This window comes from Perca fluviatilis, chromosome 7 (assembly GCF_010015445.1).
Source record: "Perca fluviatilis chromosome 7, GENO_Pfluv_1.0, whole genome shotgun sequence".
NCBI classification, from domain to species: domain Eukaryota; kingdom Metazoa; phylum Chordata; class Actinopteri; order Perciformes; family Percidae; genus Perca; species Perca fluviatilis.
Genome location: NC_053118.1, coordinates 3,852,654 through 3,874,143, shown reverse-complemented (window position 1 = coordinate 3,874,143; position 21,490 = coordinate 3,852,654). Strand labels below are relative to the sequence as shown.

The window sequence follows — 21,490 nt, the reverse complement described above, 5'->3', positions numbered from 1 at the left end:
ACTGTCGTCTCTCAGAAGCCGTTAAATGTCGTCTGTGCCCTTGTGCTATTAAAAGCTGGGTCAGTGCCAGAGCAAATGTTTGTTTTCTTTAGTAAACACATTACATCTGATCATTCAATGAAAGAACAAGGCAATTTAAGATGAAATGAACTAACACTTGGCATCTTTGCCATGATTACTCAATTTTCCACTCGTGCCATATGGTGATGCATCTTACGTTGCATAAGCATGACCTCTCAGTTCATAAGGCATGAGACTAGTGAGTCATCAGATGCTGTAATCCTCACTAGTCAGTAGTTGCTGGATTAAAATCAGTGGGAAGCAATGGTTGCAAATCAAACCAGCTGAGAACACACCAGTCTTGTATAATCAGTATATATGATTCTCAAGCCTTTCACGACAATAATGTATCCATTCAGCTCGTTCTCTTTCTGAAGACAGTTTTTTCTCTTTTGGAAGTGGGTCAGTCTCTGAGAGGTTTTGGCAGGCAGTGTCTCCTGACAGATGGGAGTGACATCATTATGATGGGGGTCAGATAAGTGATGACAACGGTCCTTCAATCCAGGTTAAAGACCACCTTATGTCACACATATTTTAGTGATTTTAACAAGACAAGAGTCTAAGTCTATGTTCCCACATTTCTAAGATTATTTTTCAAAATTAGGCCCTATGTTCCCACATTTCCTTTTTCATGAATTTGTATGTATCCCCCTAACCGTAAACAATCTTTTGGGAGGATAGGGCTTAAATTGAAGGGAAATGTAGGAACACAAGAACTAATTTTGAAAATGTCCTAGAAATGTGGGAACATAGGGCCTAATTTTAAGAAAAATCTTAGAAGTGTGGAACATAGGGCCTAATTTTCGGTGAAAAAAAAATTCTTACAAATGTGGGAAAATAGGACTGTGGGAACAAAGGGCTGACCCCCTGTAAGGCTGCAGGTACAACTGGGCTTTGAGCTAAATGCTAACAAGCAAACAATTCTAATGTCTATACCAAATTTCATGGTATTCCATCCAAATAGTTTTTGACACATTTCAGTCTAGATCAAAGTGGTGGAATGGCTGACTGACATCACTGGAGCTACACCACTAACATGGCTAACAAAAAGCCCAAACCCATATCATGTTGTACATATAGCAAAGCTCAATAATCATGTAATTTGTCATCCATCTGTAATGGTATATATAGTTGTCCCTAAATTGTACATCAGGCAGCAGACTTGTAACCACAGTTACTCACCTTTAGAGGTATGAATCAAATCATTTTATTAAAAACCTGTGTAGAACTGATACAGCAGGGATACGGTCTGCCAAACCTTCTGGATTGATTGAGCTTGTGGTCCTCAGCTGTGCTCAACCATGACATTTCTTATAACAGGAAGTCTTACACATGAAGGAGATAAATGAGTGAGAAACAAGGGGTTCTCTGCCATTCATTTTTGGAAGAACTCAAATGTGCAAAATGACAAAACTGAACATGCTTTTCTTAAGGAAAAAATAACATTCCAAAGAAAACACAAATCCATACCGATTTCCTTTCAATTAATCTCTTAAACCTGACCATGCACTAATAATCAGTCATTTTATCATTTAAGTGTCTACAGAACCAGGGCCTCTGAGGATCAATAAATCAGACATCAACCCAGTATGTCTTTGGAAAAATAGCTTGCAAAGCTTTTCCAATTGCAGCATTCAGTATAGAACCATTCCCCCATCACCTCCACCCAAGTCATGTATTAGGCCTTTTTTTCACTTTCCAATGTTTCCATGACAACAGCTTGCCTGTTGGCACTGGTACGGATTTTTTCTAACACTGAATGGTAATTTCATTATAATGATGCAGAACAGGATGCTCAGTCAAAACCTTTAACTTATGCCTTACATTTTCAGATGAGAAAGTAAGCAAGAATTTATTTTTTCATCTTTGTATAGGCCAAGATGACCAGTCTGAGATTACACTGTGACAGAGATCCATGTTTTAGAAAAACAGTGTCTGTGCAGTAAGTGTATCAACTAGTGAAGAGCAAAGTAACATTCCCAGCCCCTGCAAAAGAAAAAAATAAAGCAGTGATCACTGGATTTTCTCTCTCTTTCTTTCTTTATCAAAAACTGACAAAGGAAAAGAATGAATGGCAGATCAGTAGCCATGAGATTACCATAGGAACCCACAGCTAACATTTATAGTTGGGCTAGATTCTGTGGTCATTTATCCATACTCTTATTGAAAATCTTCAGCCTTCATTTAAATGCAGATTTCCAGTGTACTAAGGGCTGCACAGCACAGGGAGATAATGTGAAATATCAAGCAACATTCATTAGAAAAAAACTATTGACATAATATAAAGACACAATAATCAAGCAAACCAAGGGATGTCACTGTTATACAGTGATGCTTAAAATTAATTACACCCCTTTGTCCTTTGAGGTTATAAATAAGACAAACAAAGGGAATTGTACTCCCTATTTGAGTTTCAAAAGGTAGTACAAGTATCTGTTTATTTACACGTTACTGAAAAAAAAAAATATGAAAATTTTTCTACGCTACCTGACAGATGTAATCAGTAGTCTAAATGGAACCCTCAAATGCTGTAACTAACCATTTACCTAAGATGAACTGGATCATATAAATACAGCTCTCTCTTGAAAACCAAAATGACTTTTGCCACATGAACCGGGTGTACACCACGTGCGTTATCTCGCCTCAAGAATGATGCACTTTACACTGCTGCAGCTTGAAAATGGACTAAAATGGCTGCTGGTGGAAACAGGGTGGAGGAGGAGGACAGTTTGCTAATAGATAAGTTGTATATGGTGGTAATCCTGGTCGGTTTTGATGACTTTAAAGACAGAGTGACGATTGATTCAGTGTCGTTGCCCCCTCTCATCCCTTTGCCTCAAAATTGAGCATTTCTAAAATGTTACGAGAGCTTGACGGCAATCTTCTGCTCCTTCTTCATCATCCTCTGAGCATCTTTCTCCATCTTCTTCCTTTGCTGCTCCATGGACCGCTTTTCTCGCTCAGCCATCTTCGTTTGTCTGTTAAATAAAAAAGAAATCAAAACATACGATTGCAAGCTATGTCACTACAGCGCGTCATCAACAGAAGCTCGGTCAGCTGGGAGTGGAGGAAACAAGATCTTGTTCCTTGCTCTTGTGTGTTTGTAATTAAGGCATACACTGTCACCTGCTGGCCATTGTGTGAATCTACATCCCTCCAATAGAAGAATAAAAAGTGAGTTTACTGTATCATTTTCATCATTAGTAAGGTTGACAGGAAGTCTATTTTAAGTGTTCTTTATATCTTTCTTTCAACTAAATCCACAGAGAGAAAAGCAGAACAAGTCCTGTGTGTTACAATGATACTAGTCTCGCACTGCCAGACTTATCTCCACAGCACTGCACAGTAAGGTCTGGCTACACCACACATTAGAGCTGTAAGCAAGGCCCGAGCCCAACAAGTACATTTTGATTGACAGCTTTTTAAAAGCCGGAACCAGTTTACAGCCCAACATTATTCAAATGTGCGCACGCACACAGCTCTTTTGCCTTTTGTCAAGAATGAGTAATTTATAAATTTTGTAACATTTAAAAATGACTAACGTAGGCTATCGGCCACTGGGAAGCTGGAACAAAGAAAGTCTCAAGAGGCCAGCCTCCGTTTCACCTCCTCAGCATCCATTTTCACGCTAATCGAAACGCATCACCTGACCACTCATTTACCGCGCAACCCGGAGCGCAAGCCCGAGCCCGGTCCGAGCTGTGTACAATGATAAAAATTAAGACTGAACCGTCGGGTTCGTGCAAAGATCTTCAGCTCTACCACACATATATTTTAGGATAGGGGGAAAAAATGCTCTGGGTTGTTTGCATTTCTTTAAACCATCATTCACTGTCGTCTTGGGTGACTCCGGATGCAGCGACCGGGGCTCTGCAAGTCAGTCTTGGGAAGAAACTTTTTTTATTATAACATTAAATATTTAATGAAGTTAACTGTTGATACAATATAGTAACGGGAGCTATTTAAATTAGCTTTATACATGGTTAAACCTCATTTGTTCTTACCAGTTGGTCAATGGAATAATCCCAACAAACTGGTACTAGTGCACGTCCATGTACTATGCACAGAAGCATTCTTGAAATATTACCTGAGCACCTCCTCTGCCTCCCAGGCAGCATCAGACTCGTCCTCCCAGGCATTTGTGTCCTCCTGCCAGTTGTCCATTTCTCCCAGTTCAGCCTGTACAAAAGGATAGCTTCATTATATTTAAAGAGGGTGCTACTGTAACTAGAAAGGCAATCAGAGAGTGCAGGCCTCCTAATCTCACAATGTTAATGCAGAGTGAATTTTTCCCAGTCAGAAACTCATTTTTCTGATTATTCTTACACCACATGAATGCAGCACAAATGCCCTTTTTTTTGCAATGCTAACTCAAATTGAAAAACTATGTGTATCAGCCCCGTGATTCAGATGTGCTGCAAAATTGAATGGGTTCTTCCTTGGCCCATGCTACACCCTTCCACCAATGATTATGGAAATCGGGCAAGTAGTTTTTTCCAAAACGCACAAACGAAGAAAATAAAAAATAAAAACAAACTCGAATGTGTAGTTAATGTCGATTTGTTTAAATGAAAAACAATTTTCTCCTTAACATCCACTGACGCTCCCCTCTGGGTTCCCGTAGCTCCAAACAGCCTCAGCCCTCCCCCTGCACGTTTGCCATAAAGATACACAAACAACATGGCAGCGACAGGGACTAACATTAATTATAATATATATAATAAATAGTCGTTTCACTATTTACTTATCCGTAAACTCCGCCGAAATGACCGGCAGCTCGCGGTGCTCTGTCCCCGGCTGAGAGTCACCTATTCTCGGATAACTGAACCACCAGCTACCGCTGACCTGAAGGAGCACCATGCGGGGCACAAGAGGCGGTGTTGAGGAACTCTGTTACAGCTCAACACATGTACTAAATGCTGCGGATACGACCGAGCTGTGATGGAGGTCTGTAGCAGCTCAACCCATCTACTAAATGCTGCTGATATGACGAGCTGTGACGGAGGTCTGTAGCAGTTTAAACAACTAGCAATCGCCGCTCTGTAGCACGGAGCTCCTCTTCGATGTTTGTTTTTACCGCTAGTTACTACGAAGGAGCTTACTACAGGTATGCTACATTCAAGAGACCATGGGATGTTAATGTACGTTACTCAGCAACAGGTGAAAATAGGGGCAAGGTTGCGCAATAACGTTAAAATGATTTGAACTTTTAGGGAGGAACGAGAAGTGAATTACCTGTATGTGTGAAAACAGCTTTATCTCACGCATCTGTTTTGTTGTTGTTGAATATATAGCCCCCCCCCTCAAAAAAAAAAAAAAAAAAAAAAAAAAACAATGGTAGGGAAAACACTCAAACCAATTTATATTTCCACAAAATTGGCATGAATAATCATAATGGTATACATGCCCCGTGTGTGTGTGTATATGAGTCAAAACAAAATAAAGTTAAAACTTGTTTTGAACAATTTCTTTGTCATCTGCAGATTGATTTTAAGTAGGGGGAGAAAAAAATCGATTTAAATCTTAAATCCAATTTGTTTTGTTTTTTTAAATCGGGGATTTTATTTTTAGGCCATATCGCCCAGCCCTAACACAGAGTTTATAAGCTAAAAGGGGTGATAGAATGCAAAACCGATTTTACCCTGTCATAGTTGAATAACGACAGTTTGGTGGGTAAATAGGACATACATAGAAGCTCAAAGTCCCACTGACACCCCTTTACTATGAAAATCTCATATTTTGAAACTGCCTCTGAAAACGGGCGAATCCCAACAAAGCTGAGTTGCTTGCGTAAGCATCTCAAAATCCGGAACCTTAAGAGAACAGTCACACCCCAACATTTACATAGGCTACACAACTGACCTGAGATCAGGTAGTTTTCTGAATCTAGCTAGGTCACGCAGATCTCTGCTATTCCATTACAAAATTCACTTCTGAAACTTTTTTATGCGAGAAATCAACCATATAAAGCTCGAATATGGGCCGCTTTACGAAAAAGGATGGCTAATTGCAAATTTTCTCCGACTGTGTGTTGGAGTTTAGTGCCGGTGTTGGTGCGCCCGGGTTGCTACATCGCCGCCCTGACCGCAGTGTCAGCGGAAGCGTTGCGCCCGCAATCTTTTACCGCAGCCCGCAGGTTCCAGTTAATCTTATAATGGGTATGTGTGTTGAGTTATTTAAACAAACAATCGGGAAATAAACGCCTCTTGTCCGCGAGTCTCATTGATAGATCCGCGGTGAGATGGAGTCCATCAATGAGCGCAGCTAGCCTCCTCCTACCTCTGACATTCACAAAAATACATTCAATTGAAATCGAAATCGGACAAGTGTTAGCTAAGCTTTGTAAGACCTTGAGGAACCTATAATATTCATGCCGTACGAAATTCAAACTGTAAATATACTTTAGTTATGCGAAAGTGAGCAAGCTGCGGTATTTCCCCATTGTAATGAATGGGACATATAGCAAGCAGCTGCTGGTCCTACAAAGACGCTACTAGCGTTCATAAAAATGCCTTAAAATCAAATCCGGACAACACGGTTAGCTTTATAAGACATTGGGGAATGATGTTGTATAAGTGGGCGTGATGAAATTCAAACTGTAAATATAATTTAGTTATGGCGACAATGTAGCTAGCTAGCTGCGGTATTTCCCCATTGTAATGAATGGGACATATAGCAAGCAGCTGCTCGTCTCTACAAAGACGCACACCCGTTCATAAAAATGCCTTAAAATCAAATCGGACGAACAACGGTTAGCTTTATAAGACATTGGGGAATGTGTTGTATAAGTGGCGTGCGAAATTCAAACATAAATATAATTTAGTTATGGCGGCAAAGTGTAGCTAGCTAGCTGCGGTATTTCCCCATTGTAATGAATGGGACATATAGCAAGCAGCCGCTGCTCGGCTCCTAAAGCGCCTACAAAGACGCCGTTCATAAAAATGCCTTTAAAATCAAATCGGACACAACGGTTAGCTTTATAAGACATTGGGACATTCAAAACCGTAAATGTATTATTTATAGATATAGTTATGCCGGCAGCTGGCCGCGGAGCCCCGTAGTGCAGTATCCACAAAGGGTGACTTTGCCCTGGGTATGGAGCCCAGCAGGCTGCCGCTTTCTCGTCAGACTGTGTGGAGCTCCTAAAGTCCGACACTTCTTACCAAATTTGCAATTAGCCATCAATTTTTGTAAAACGGCCCATATTTCAGCTTTATATAGTTGATTTCTCGCTTAAAAAAGTCTCAGAAGTGAATTTGGTAATGAAACATTGCAGTGTCTGGAATATGAGATTCTGTCGCTTCTCTAATGTATGTGGTATTGGGGGGCTCAACCAATCAACGCGTCTCTAATGTCTGCGTATGGCAAGTCGCTCAACCAATCAGCGCGCAACTCATCTAAATATTCATGACCATACCATATTTGGAAGAAAAGCTCTTGTTACAAATAGGGCCAAAACACAGGGATGCATAAGGGCCAGTAAAATATCAACCAGGCCATTTTCAGCCCAACCAATGTTACATACCCCATTAGGAGACCATAAGGAACAGTGTGAAATACCCTATATAATCATTCTATCACCCCTTAAATAGTCTTCATGCATAAGACTATAGCTATTTTTCCATCGACCCGTTTTTATCCGAATTAAGTGATATCAAATGAAAAATGCCTTATGGAAACAGTAAATTTCATGAATATCGACTCAAATGAAATACGTTCGGTCTCATCGGATTTTCTCTTGATTGATATACGGCGATAAACGCGATAAACGCTGATGGAAACGTTATTTACCGAATAAATAATGAATTGCGATTAAGTTTTAGGTCATTTTATGGTTGCAACCCGCAATAAAACGAAGAAGAAGAAGTTTCAGTTCATTTCCGCCCAGTATTTCCGCTCTGTTTGCCAAACAAAAACAGATGTAAGTGGACAAACGAGGAGACGAGATACTTTTTTAATTTAATTTACCAGAAAAATATAACCGCTATTTTAGATAGCAAAAATCTAAGAAAATGCCATCATTTATCAGGAGCTCGCGAAGGAAATCACCAACAGTTACGACAGGGACATTAAACGCTTAACTTGAAAAAGCTTAACATGCTTTAATGTATCTAAACAACGATCAATCATCACCAGATTTATCATGGTTATATCTTGTCATGAACACTTAAGCCTGTCAAAAAAACTAAATCGAAATCCAACGATTATAGAAGTTATCTCACGTTAATATTTTCTTCATCAGTGGCCGTATTCATATTATTAATATGGCGAGGAAAAAGCTTAACGTGGTTTAATGTACCTAAACAATGATCAATCATCACCAAATTTCTCTCTCATATTACCCATCATAACCACGGAAAAATAATCAAATAATCTAACCCAAAGTCCAATTATTATGGACGTTATCTGACATAAATCGTTTCTGCTTCAGGGCAGCGGAGAGGCTGGGGGTTGACTCTCCACGGTTCTCATTGGCTTTATAAGTCCTAATGTGAAAAAGCTTAACGTGGTTTAATGTATCTAAACAACAATCAATCATCACCAAAACATCCTCTTCTATATTGCTCATCATAACCACTTAAAACGGTCAAATCTAACCCAATGTCCAAATATTATGGACGTTATCTGACACATTAACGTGAGATAACTTATAATCGTTGGATTTCGATTTAGTTTTTTTGACAGGCTTAAGTGTTCATGACAAGATATGACCATGATACATCTGGTGATGATTGATCATTGTTTAGATATTAAACCATGTTAAGCTTTTTCACGTTAAGCGTTTTAGAATGTCCCCTTACGACAAGCCGTGGGACGTCCTGCGGAGTAAATGGAAGGCGCTCAAACAGCGATACACGGCTCAAAAAAGAGAGTTGTCTCGCAGCGGTGCCAGAGGGAAAATATAAGGCAAGTTCCACCTTTTTGATGATCTGGATCAGATCCTCAGCCAAAGGTCCATCGGAGCTTAGGCTATAGCTTGGCTTCTAATATTAACAACTACTTTTGTCTAGCAAAACTTTGTTCGCAAAAGTTCGCTTGAATCTTGTGCGATTCAGTAAAAAAATGAATGGAAACACCATAAAATGTCTCAAATCAATTCCATATACCAATTTAATCGCAAAACAGCATGTGATGTCATTACGCACAGGTTTTTATTCGCTTTAAAGCTGTTGGATGGAAACACACTTTCACCAGTTTTTTTACCGAAAGATAATTCGATTGACAAGTGGATGGAAACTTAGCTAGTGACTGGGTTCCCCTACACATTGTTTAATTTAATCTTTACCCATTTTCCAGTCCTTTCTGGGTTTGCTTTGCACTTTAATGATTTTTCACTTGCGGAAATGTATGGCCATGTATTTGGACTGCATTTCATTTTATACCACTCTACAGACAGTAGACACTTGGCTTGGGCTTTGGATGGTACAAAAGTGTAACTTACTGAGGGTGGATTGAAGGTCATCATATCCTGAGAAGCTGCCAGTCTGCTGGAGAAACCTGCTGAGCCATCAGGTACCAGGTAGTTCAAAGGCTCCCTTTTCTTCAGCACTATCTGCATCACAGAGACAGGAGCTACAACTTCAACTGAAGCACAGATTTATGCTTTTGTAGTTTTTAAACTTCACCAAATTCAAGCCAATGTTGACTGACCTACAGTACATGCCAAAAGTTTGGACACACCTTCTCATTCAATGTGTTTCTTTATTTTCATGACTATTTACATTGTAGATTCTCACTGAAGACATCAAAACTATGAATGAACACATATGGAATTATGTACTTAACAAAAAAGTCCTTTTTTGGTCTTACCTGTTATTTCAATAAAAGGTATGAGACATTTTGTGAAACCGTTAGAAAAATTATGATTTACATTCTACTGTCTTTGTTAATATTTAAACTGTTTGCATAGAATGCCATATTATAATGATTGCTCTCACAAGATAACATGGAACCGTTGGCTATCTTGTCTGAGCATGGTATGATGCTGAGGAAAGAACATGCACTCCCTGACCAGATTAGGGAGACGTCATCGACTCTGACCAGATAACAACTGACGATCAACTCTGTATTATGATTGTATTTCACTCATAAATAAGCCGATGTAGAGGGCTTCCAGTTAGACATTTTCTGTACTATGCTCTAGTGCTGAAATTGGCTCCTTGAGTTCGCAAGTAAAAAACAAACTTTAATACATCTTCAGTGTTTCTGTTTTTATTCTTTGATAAATAATTTTTATAACAGAAACATATTATTTGCCGTCTTATCAAGAGGTATGTGAGTGGGTTGGAATTTATTTCATCTTTGTGTGTCCACTACAGGAATAGATCAGAGGTGTGCTTTGTCTAGTCTTGCACAAATTTAAAGCAGGAGGACATAGCTAGCCAGGGTCTGTCAAAAGTGACTTCTAACAATTTAAACCAAACTTCGGATCTACACGAGTCACATTAATGACCTGGTTGACAATAAAAATAGTCAAGTTTGCTGGTATGGCATATGCACTAGTGTGGATAGTGCTTAATCAACTAACTAATTGATCAAAAGATGATGTGTCACGTTCTGAGTGGTTTACCACCTTGACTAAAGAACTTCTGGGGGAGAAACCCTGCATTGTTAGAAAGCTTATCCTACTTCCAGTCTTTGGGATAAGCTAGGGCGAACACATCAGGTAGTGATGTAAGTATTGAATGTGCAGCAATGAAAAGGCAGCAAATAAACATTTCCCAAAATGTCTGAGTATTCCTTTCACTATATACTTAAAGGTGCTCTAAGTGATGTGACGCGTTTTTTAGGCTACAACATTTTTTGTCACATACAGCAAACATCTCCTCACTATCCACTAGCTGCCAGTCCCCTCAACACACTGTAAAAAATGTGGTCTCTGTAGACAGCCCAGGCTCCACAAACGGCTGCGCTGTCTGTGGACATACCTTCTGCGTTTTCCTGATGGTGGGAGTCATGTCTTTGAAGTAGTCGGGCTCTTCGTCCATCTCGTTGGGTGAAGGGGAAAGGTTTCCGTTGCCACCTTCAATCTTAATGCTTGTAGGAGCATCTTCATCCCAAGAGCTCCATTCTTCAATCTCTGGCTGTGCAGACGAGACAATAACACATGATTTGAAGCCAAATGTAATCATAGGATTTAAGAGAAGGAGTTTGTGTAGTTTGTATGTATAAGTAAACACATTCAAGTTTAGAATTTTGGTCCAATGATTATATCTGTAATTTGCCTTTCCAAATATTGAACGCTAGGTTCTGAACTTCTCAGGGAAGGTGATGTTGATTGATTGACACAATACGGACCTGTTTTGGTACCGATGATGAAAAATCCACTGTTGTAGGAAGAGTTATTTGATCCCCACTGAGCTTGCGGCCCCTTCCACTCCTGCAGAGTTAATACGACAAAATAACAAGTCAGAAAGCAACTGATAGAACATTGTTATCAGACAAAACGGTCAGATCTCTTCAGTGTAGAGAGATTGAACCACTGACAGGGATTTTAACTGCCAATTGTATTGTCTTCAAACGTCACAGATGCACTCCTAGGGCTGCACAATTAATCAAATTTTAATCACGATCACGATTTTGGCTTCCCACGATGAAATTCACGTGATCAAGCGATATTTAAAATACAGTGAGGAAAATAAGTATTTGAACACCCTGCTATTTTGCAAGTTCTCCCACTTGGTAATCATGGAGGGGTCTGAAATTGTCATCGTAGGTGCATGTCCACTGTGAGAGACAATCTAAAAAAACAAATCCAGAAATCACAATGTATGATTTTTTAACTATTTATTTGTCTGATACAGCTGCAAATAAGTATTTGAACACCTGAGAAAATCAATGTTAATATTTGGTACAGTAGCCTTTGTTTGCAATTACAGAGGTCAAACGTTTCCTGTAGTTTTTCACCAGGTTTGCACACACTGCAGGAGGGATTTTGGCCCACTCCTCCACACAGATCTTCTCTAGATCAGTCAGGTTTCTGGGCTGTCGCTGAGAAACATGGAGTTTGAGCTCCCTCCAAAGATTCTCTATTGGGTTTAGGTCTGGAGACTGGCTAGGCCACGCCAGAACCTTGATATGCTTCTTACAGAGCCACTCCTTGGTTATCCTGGCTGTGTGCTTCGGGTCATTGTCATGTTGGAAGACCCAGCCTCGACCCATCTTCAATGCTCTAACTGAGGGAAGGAGGTTGTTCCCCAAAATCTCACAATACATGGCCCCGGTCATCCTCTCCTTAATACAGTGCAGTCGCCCTGTCCCATGTGCAGAACAACACCCCCAAAGCATGATGCTACCACCCCCATGCGTCACAGTAGGGATGGTGTTCTTGGGATGGTACTCATCATTCTTCTTCCTCCAAACACGGTTAGTGGAATTATGACCAAAAAGTTCTATTTTGGTCTTATCTGACCACATGACTTTCTCCCATGACTCCTCTGGATCATCCAAATGGTCATTGGCAAACTTAAGACGGGCCTTGACATGTGCTGGTTTAAGCAAGGGAACCTTCCGTGTCATGCATGATTTCAAACCATGACGTCTTAGTGTATTACCAACAGTAACCTTGGAAACGGTGGTCCGAGCTCTTTTCAGGTCATTGACCAGCTCCTCCCGTGTAGTCCTGGGCTGATTTCTCACCTTTCTTAGGATCATTGAGACCCCACGAGGTGAGATCTTGCATGGAGCCCCAGTCCGAGGGAGATTGACAGTCATGTTTAGCTTCTTCCATTTTCTAATGATTGCTCCAACAGTGGACCTTTTTTCACCAAGCTGCTTGGCAATTTCCCCGTAGCCCTTTCCAGCCTTGTGGAGGTGTACAATTTTGTCTCTAGTCTTTGGACAGCTCTTTGGTCTTGGCCATGTTAGTAGTTGGATTCTTACTGATTGTATGGGGTGGACAGGTGTCTTTATGCAGCTAACGACCTCAAACAGGTGCATCTAATTTAGGATAATAAATGGAGTGGAGGTGGACATTTTAAAGGCAGACTAACAAGTCTTTGAGGGTCAGAATTCTAGCTGATAGACAGGTGTTCAAATACTTATTTGCAGCATCATACATTGTGATTTCAGGATATTTTTTTTTTTTAGATTATGTCTCTCACAGTGGACATGCACCTACGATGACAATTTCAGACCCCTCCATGATTTCCAAGTGGGAGAACTAGCAAAATAGCAGGGTGTTCAAATACTTATTTTCCTCACTGTATGTCATTCAGTTCATAGACTGCTCCGTATTAAAGTTTTTTTTCCCCAAAGCTCCGTAAACCACTGTCTGATCACGTGCCTCCATGAGCCAATCAGAGTTGTTCCCTGCACCGCACAGCTCAGTTTAGATGTAGACAGGAGGACAGAGAGTAACAGATAGCAGTCGGTCATAAGTCGGTCACAAGGTTTACCGTTTAGCCGTCAGCATTTTAGCATGTTTAATCCAGTTCCTACTGTAGCTAACGGTAGGCTAACGTTACCTGCTGTGTAACGTGTTATTAGTGTTTATTGTAGCTAACGGTAAGCTAACGTTACCTGCTGTGTAACGTGGTATTAGTGTTTACTGTAGCTAACGGTAGGCTGACATTACCTGCTGTGTAACGTGTTATTAGTGTTTACTGTAGCTAACGGTAGGCTAACGTTACCTGCTGTGTTAACGTGTTATTAGTGTTTACTGTAGGCTAACGTTACCTGCTGTGTAACGTGTTATTAGTGTTTACTGTAGCTAATGGTAGGCTAACGTTACCTGCTGTGTAACGTGTTATTAGTGTTTACTGTAGCTAACGGTAGGCTAACGTTACCTGCTGTGTAACGTGTTATTAGTGTTTACTTGCGTGACATGCAGCCATGTTTCTTTTGCCTCCAACTTCTGTTTTGGAGCATCAGAGCACAACGCAGACATTTACAGTGCAGTATTCACAGCGCTTCACTTTTTCCACATTTCATTATGTTACAGCCTTATTCCAAAATAGATTAAATTACTTTTTTTCGTCAAAATTCTACACACAATACCCCATAATGACAACATGAAAAAAGTTTTTTTTTAAATGTTTGCAAATTTATTAGAAATAAAGAACGAAAATATAATATATACATAAGTATTCACAGCCTTTAATCAATAGTTTGTTGTGGCACCTTTGGCAGCAATTACAGCCTCAAGTATTTTGGAATATGAAGCCATAAGCTTGGCACACCTATCTTTGGCCAGTTTCGCCCATTCCTCTTTACAGAACGTCCCAAGCTCCATCAGGTTGGATGGGGAGCGTCGGTGCACAGCCATTTTCAGATCCCTCCAGAGATGTTCAATGGGATTCAAGTCTCTGGCTGGGCCACTCTAGGACATTTACAGAGTTGTCCTGAAGCCACTCCTTCCATATCTTGGCTGTGTGCTTAGGGTTGTTGTTCTGTTGAAAGATGAACCGTCACCCCAGTCTGAGGTCAAGAGCGCTCTGGAGCAGGTTTTCTTCCAGGATGTCTCTGTACATTGCTGCATTCATCTTTCCCTCAATCCTGACTAGTCTCCCAGATCCTGTCACTGAAAACCATCCCCACAACATGATGCTGCCACCACCATGCTTCACTGTAGGGATGGTATTGGCCAGGTGATGAGCGGTGCCTGGCGTCCTCCAAACATAACGCTTGGCATTCACGCCAAAAATTTCAATCTTTGTCTCATCAGAGTCTGAGAGTCTTTCAGGTGCCTTTTGGCAAACTCCAAGCGGGTTGCCATGTGCCTTTTACTAAGGAGTGGCTTCTGTCTGGCAACTCTACCATACAGGCCTGATTGGTGGAGTGCCGCAGCAATGGTCGTCCTTCTGGAAGGTTCTCCTCTCTCCACAGAGGAACCCTGGAGCTCTGTCAGAGTGACCATCGGGTTATTGGTCACATCCCTAACTAAAGCCCTTCTCCCCCGATCACTCGGTTTAGAGGGACAGCCAGCTGTAGGAAGAGTCCTGGTGGTTCCAAACTTCTTCCATTTACGGATGATGGAGGCCACTGTGCTCATTGGGACCTTTTAAAGCAGCAGAAATTTTTCTGTACCCTTCCCCAGATCTGTGTATCCGAGACAATCCTGTCTCAGAGGTCTACAGACAATTCCTTCGACTTCATGCTTGTTTTGTGGTCTGACATGCACTGTTAACTGTGGGCCCTTATATAGACAGGTGTGTGCCTTTCCAAATCATGTCCAATCAACTGAATTTACCACAGTTGGACTCAAATTAAGCTGTAGAAACATCTCAAGGATGATCAGTGGAAACAGAATGCACCTGAGCTCAATTTTGAGCTTGATCGCAAAGGCTGTGAATACTTAGTTTTAATCCATTTTGGAATAAGGCTATAACATAACAAAATGTTGAAAAAGTGAAGCGCTGTGAATACTTTTCGTATGCACTGTAAGTGGCACCGTAATCCGCGTTGCTATTTCGTCCGGTAGACGCCGGGCTCATCGGATTTTAACATGAGCCATTAACGTGAACAGAAAATTGTGTTGCCTGTATCTTTTCATGACAAACGCGCATGTGTGGAAAGCAGTCGCACAACAGCTGGAATGACTCATGACTGCATAGTATCCTTCGAGGAGGAATGTAGCACAATATGGATGTGAAGGCAGTTATAATTAGCCTATATGTGACAATACTTTTTTTTTTGGTTAAAATCAACAAATAATCGCAATTATTAACCGTGATCTCAATATTGATCAAAATAATCGTGATTATCATTTTGGCCTTAATCATGCAGCCATATGCACTCCCTTAGAAAATGAATTGAGACCCTTCCTAAAATGCTACATTCCAGTGGTAAACCCACGAAGCAATGTGCAACATTTATCAGTATATGCTGTCAATTTCTCAAAGGCATTAGGTTACGTTTTTGACGTTGTTATGTGTGTCAAAAAGTAGTGTTGCATTGACAAGATTTTCATAAAAGAGAATAGCATGTTTCAGGGATACTGGCCATTGCAATTTTATTAAGTGTTCAGTTGTGCTCACCTGCATATCAACCTTTTAAAGAAAGAAAGTAAGCTGGCTAGACATGTGCAGATCTTGAAAAGACGGAACTGAGTGATGGCCATGATGAAACTGAGCTGGGGGGGAAGGAAAGAGAAAATATTAGCATTTGGATTTATAATCAATTGTAAATTGTAATTGATCAACATAGCGACATAGTATGAAACTGCTGTGACATCTTCAATGCAACACTCACTGAATTCTTTCATCGGCAACTAACAGAGGAACGTCTGCATTCCGTCAAGTGTATGGCGTAGTGTAGGGCATTTTGTGGGCTGCCTTTTAAAAAACAAATCTGGGTCGAAGTGAATAAAACTAATTGTGGTTGCCGTTTACAGTTTGAGTCCTAGTCTGAGTCACTAAAGAAAAGTCTGAGGTAAAGTCGAGTCACCATTACCAGGGATCGAACAGCTGCATTGGCGCCTGCGCAATATACCCGTGTTGTCATTTGCTGGGCAGAATCTAGGCTGAATCTCACTTCCCTTAAATTGCATCCACTGCATGGCTGCTCTTGTGTATCCTCGCTCATAGCTTCTCGGAGATCCCTCCCCCATCCTTGATCCTCGCTCCTCGAGTCAAGAATAAGAGCTTTAAGGTGCCCTTCATGAAGGAGGGCCAGAACAACTTCCAGTTCAACTCAGGAGCTATCAAATAAGGGAATTGATATGGAGCCTTTGTGTGCAGGATAGTGACGATTCTCTGACCAATCAGTGGTCTGCAGTGTTTTAACTCCACCTCATAGTACCGGTGTTACGGGCCTTCTGGTTTTTCAGCAACGCTGTAGGCTATTGGAAACATAGATTTAGGCATTTGAGCCATGTCAATAGAAATATTGCTTCTTTTCATAAATCCAAGGAACTTGTTATTGTAGCCTAGCTGTTTGAGAGCCTCGAGATCACGTTTCCAGCCCAGGGTAACCAGTTGTTTTAGACCCATTGTTTCAGAATCCGTGTGCTGCCTGCTATAATTTATGACAAATCCTTGTACACGGATAGCGCAGAGGTGTAGCAGAAGGTTGGAGTGCATGATATAGTTATGTTTTTAAGCCTAAATCAAGGTAACCTGTTGTTTTGGAGTACTCAGATAAACAGTGATTCATGGCCTACTGAGAAAAAAGAAAAAACAAAGTCATGTCCTGTCGACTGATGTGGTTAACGTGATAGTGTAGTGGACAGCAAAGCGGACTTGTATATTTTTATTTTTGCTGAGAAAGGTTCGAATCCAGCGTGACAAGGATCATCCTAATTACTTTTAAAACACATTTTTCCCACTGTACAATGTTATAGTAATGTAGGGCTCAGATATTCAGTTCAGTGTAGTTTTTATTTTAGTTGCGACATGCAAAGGCCAGTAAAATGTTTATGAATATGTAGGGAATCTGTTGACGTGGGTAGGTTGATAGGTTTACATGGCATCTGGACAGGCTCGGAAACCAATAGGTGGAAAAACCAGAAGGCACATAACCTCGGCACAGCTCACTTGGAACCAGCTGGGTAAAGTTAGTTTTGTTTTCGATATTCCCCAGACATTGCCTGAAAAATGGCAATACCTCCTAAACGACTTGGCAAAAAATTATTTAAACCCTATTGCCACTAAAAAGGCAAAGCTAACAATGTTTCACAAGCTTAATTTTCCATATTTTCGCTCTATATAATAAGCACTGCCCCACAAAAGCCACCGCAATGCGACTTTCGCCGGGAAAGCTCGCTCTTGACAGAGATGCGAGTAAGGGACCGTGGGGAAAGTGCACTTTTTCTTCGTTTCTAAGGAAAACGCGGAGGGTGTGTTTTTGTAATAGCTTTTTGATTTTAAAGGCCCCATTGACATGATATCAGTGCAGTTCGGTAGGGGGCCTCAGGGGCATCTTTAACAACCTCTCCTTTACCCCTACTGGCTGAAATGGGTATTGCATGTCCAAAATTAACATTCTTTTTGTAATAGCTTTGTCCAAAAGTGAGACAGAGACATCAAACCAGTATCATCCAATTGCAATATATGGCAATACCAATTTCAGCCACTAGGGGTAAAGGGAGAGGTTGTGAAAGTTGTCCCCTGTCCTCCTCTACTGAATGACACTGGTTTGATGTCTCTGTCTCACTCATGGACAAAGCTATTACAAAAAGAATGTACATTTTCGACATGCAATACCCATTTCAGCAAGTAGGGGTAAAAATAGAGGTTGTGAAAGTTGTCCCCTGTCCTCCTCTACTTAATAAAACTGGTTTGATGTCTCTGTCTTGCTGTTGGACAAAGCTATTACAAAAAGAATGTTAATTTTGGACATGCAATACCTATTTCAGCCACTAGTGGTAAAGGGAGAGGTTGTGAAAGTGGTCCCCTGTCCTCCTCTACTGAATGACACTGGTTTGATGTCTCTGTCTCACTGCTGGACAAAGCTATTACAAAAGAATGTTAATTTTCGACATGCAATACCAATTTCAGCCACTAGGGGTAAAGGGAGAGGTTGTGAAAGTTGTTCCCTGTCGTCCTCTACTGAATGATACTGGTTTGATGTCTCTGTCTCACTTTTGGACAAAGCTATTAGAAAAAGAATGTTAATTTTGGACATGCAATACCCATTTCAGCCAGTAGGGGTAAAGGAGAGGTTGTTAAAGTTGCCCCTGAGGCCCCCTACCAAACTGCATTGGTATCATGTCAATGGGCCCTTTAAAATCAAAAAGCTATTAGAAAAACACACCCTCTGCGTTTTCCTTAGAAACGAAGAAAAAGTGCACTTTCCCCACGGTCCCTTACTCGCATCTCTGTCAAGAGCGAGCTTTCCCGGCGAAACTCACATTGCGGCGGCTTTTGTGGGGCAGTGCTTATTATATAGAGTGAAAATATGGAAAATTAAGATTGTGAAACATTGTTAGCTTTGCCTTTTTAGCGGCAATAGGGTTTAAATAATTTTTAACCAAGTCGTTTAGGAGGTATTGCCATTTGTCGGTGAATGTCTGGGGAATATCGAAAACAAAACTAACTTTACCACGCTGTTGGAACCTAGGTACCATGTACTATCAACAACTTTTGCTAATGGAAAACCAAAAAAAGAGCGAGTCGAGTCGTTTAGTAGAGCCGTGCCGTACCATACAGAAAATGAGGACCATGACTTGTTTAGCTCCAAAAACAGGATGTATAGTAAGCAAGTATCCAGTAGACCAATAAATATGCAGATTAGCATGGAATTGAGATAGTTGGCCACCAGGAATCAGTCCTTAAAAAAGATTGTTGTCGTAACGTTAATTTACATGAAGATGTCGTACCAACAACCAGTCATAATATACATAATCTGGAGAGCCGTGACACCAGCTAACGTTAGTCTCTAATTAAAATGCTAAAGTTACACTGCTTGTACTAGGTAAACAGATAACGTTAACGTTACACTTTACTTAGCTAGCTAGCTAGTAGATTGTATACAAATGTAACAATAATAAATACAATTATATAGAAGAAACGTTATACTTTCGCTTAGGCAATTTTCACCATAGAACAAAAAAAAATAGAGCTTAGGGTAACGTTAGATACAAATTCTACAGATGTGTAACGTTATGCTAAATTAACGCACCAGAATTAGGAATTCACATTAGTTTTTTCCACATCTTATCACACAAATAACGTTCCTCACCTTGCAAGATGTCAATAGACCGTATTCGGAGCAGCTGTTTTCTTCTTCTATGGCACAAGAGACAAGTTCATGTATTTGCTAACCGTTGCTTGCTAGCTTAGCCCACAGGAAAACATGATATTCTGAATCCTTTAATTGTCTTCGTAAGACGACACGTTGACATTGACAAACTATATCGCTGTCATGTTAAAACCATGCATGTAACAGCTGTACACCCCAATGTGGTTTCATGACAAAACTCCTAAATTCATGTCGTCGCTCATCTCTGTCCCATGGCTGCCATCTTTGAGCTGGGAGGAGCAGGAACCAGGCAGGAACAGGGAAGTGCAGTACGGCGTGATTATGCTGCATTCAGGTACTGTCAGAAATTGAGGGTGCAACAATGCTCGTAATTTCCTATGGAGAAATTCCAGATTGTAAACCTTTAAATTGGTCTCTGAACAAATATAGTTTACTCTAAGTTTTTCCATACAGTTTATGGTCTGAACTTACTATCAAAGTAAGTCAAGTGGGAAGTTCTAGTATATTAGGAATCCAGCAACGTTTATTTAGATTAGGCCTGTATAGGATGGGGGTGAAAGTGTGGGTACCAGCCATAGACTGTTAATATTAACCCTAATAAACTAACCCTAATAATATACAGTCTATGGTACCAGCTCAAGGAGAAGCTAAGGCAGGGGTCACCAACACGGTGCCTGCGGGCACCAGGTAGCCCCCAAGGACCCCATGAGTAGCCCTCAGGCCGGTTCTAAAAATGAAAATTGAATATTGATATTATCTGTTTCCCACCTTGTTAAGTCATTGTTGATAATTATTGTGGGAAATCATTAACATGATCAGTGTCTTCACATAGATGAGTATCATTAATCATTAATAATCTAACCAAATATAAATGTATAACTAAAGGCAAACTGAGCTAATTTGTTATTTCAGAAGAGTGTATCAAACTGGTAGCCCTTCGTATGACTCAATACCCATGCAGTAGCTCTCAGTTTCAAAAAGGTTGGTGACCCCTGAGCTAAGGCAGTGTAGCCTGGGTAAACCCTGACGAACTTCCAGCAAATTTGAGATTTGCTCTGCCTCTCTCAATTACAACTGAGAAGAGTCTGGTGTCAACCAGGCTAAAGGCAACGCTCAACAAAGAAATAATAATGAAATGGGAGGACAAATGTGACATGGATAGCAGAAAAAGCAGATAGCTTAAAATAAAAAATATATATATTACAGCGTTCAGAAAATGATTAATGGACAAGGAAAAATATATCAAACGAGTGCTCTGAATGTAAAGTTACAGAGAATAGTATAGGGAAGAAAGGACAACAAAAGTTTGGTAAGGCAGGGGTGGGACCTCGTCGTGTGTATACAGGGAACAACCATAGACTGTATATTATTAGTATTAACAGTCTATGGAAACAACAGTTTCCACTAAGGTCTATATAAAAGAGACTTCAGATACAGTATTAGGGGACCACTAAGGTCTATATAAAAGAGACTTCAGATACAGTATTAGGGGACCACTAAGGTCTATATAAAAGAGACTTCAGATACAGTATTAGGGGACCACTAAGGTCTATATAAAAGAGACTTCAGATACAGTATTAGGGGACCACTAAGGTCTATATAAAAGAGACTTCAGATACAGTATTAGGGGGACCACTAAGGTCTATATAAAAGAGACTTCAGATACAGTATTAGGGGACCACTAAGGTCTATATAAAAGAGACTTCAGATACAGTATTAGGGGACCACTAAGGTCTATATAAAAGAGACTTCAGATACAGTATTAGGGGACCACTAAGGTCTATATAAA

General features: G+C 40.5%; 1 protein-coding gene across 2 annotated transcripts; it reads right to left on the bottom strand.

The window, feature by feature from the left end:
* Positions 1-1,243: 1,243 nt before the first annotated feature.
* On the bottom strand, positions 1,244-19,998 carry ebag9 (estrogen receptor binding site associated antigen 9). 2 transcript variants are annotated; one of them, XM_039804820.1, is made up of 7 exons: positions 19,681-19,998; positions 16,038-16,127; positions 11,359-11,440; positions 10,989-11,144; positions 9,503-9,613; positions 4,148-4,239; positions 1,244-3,038 (listed from the first exon to the last, which is right to left on the bottom strand). In XM_039804820.1, exons 2-7 carry the CDS (start codon positions 16,118-16,120, stop codon positions 2,921-2,923), a joined length of 642 nt encoding a protein of 213 aa, XP_039660754.1. In that variant the 5' UTR covers positions 16,121-16,127; positions 19,681-19,998; the 3' UTR covers positions 1,244-2,920. The 2 variants fall into 2 exon arrangements, with proteins under 2 accessions (XP_039660754.1, XP_039660753.1); XM_039804819.1 differs by having other exon boundaries at positions 16,038-16,132; positions 19,681-19,997.
* Positions 19,999-21,490: the final 1,492 nt, after the last annotated feature.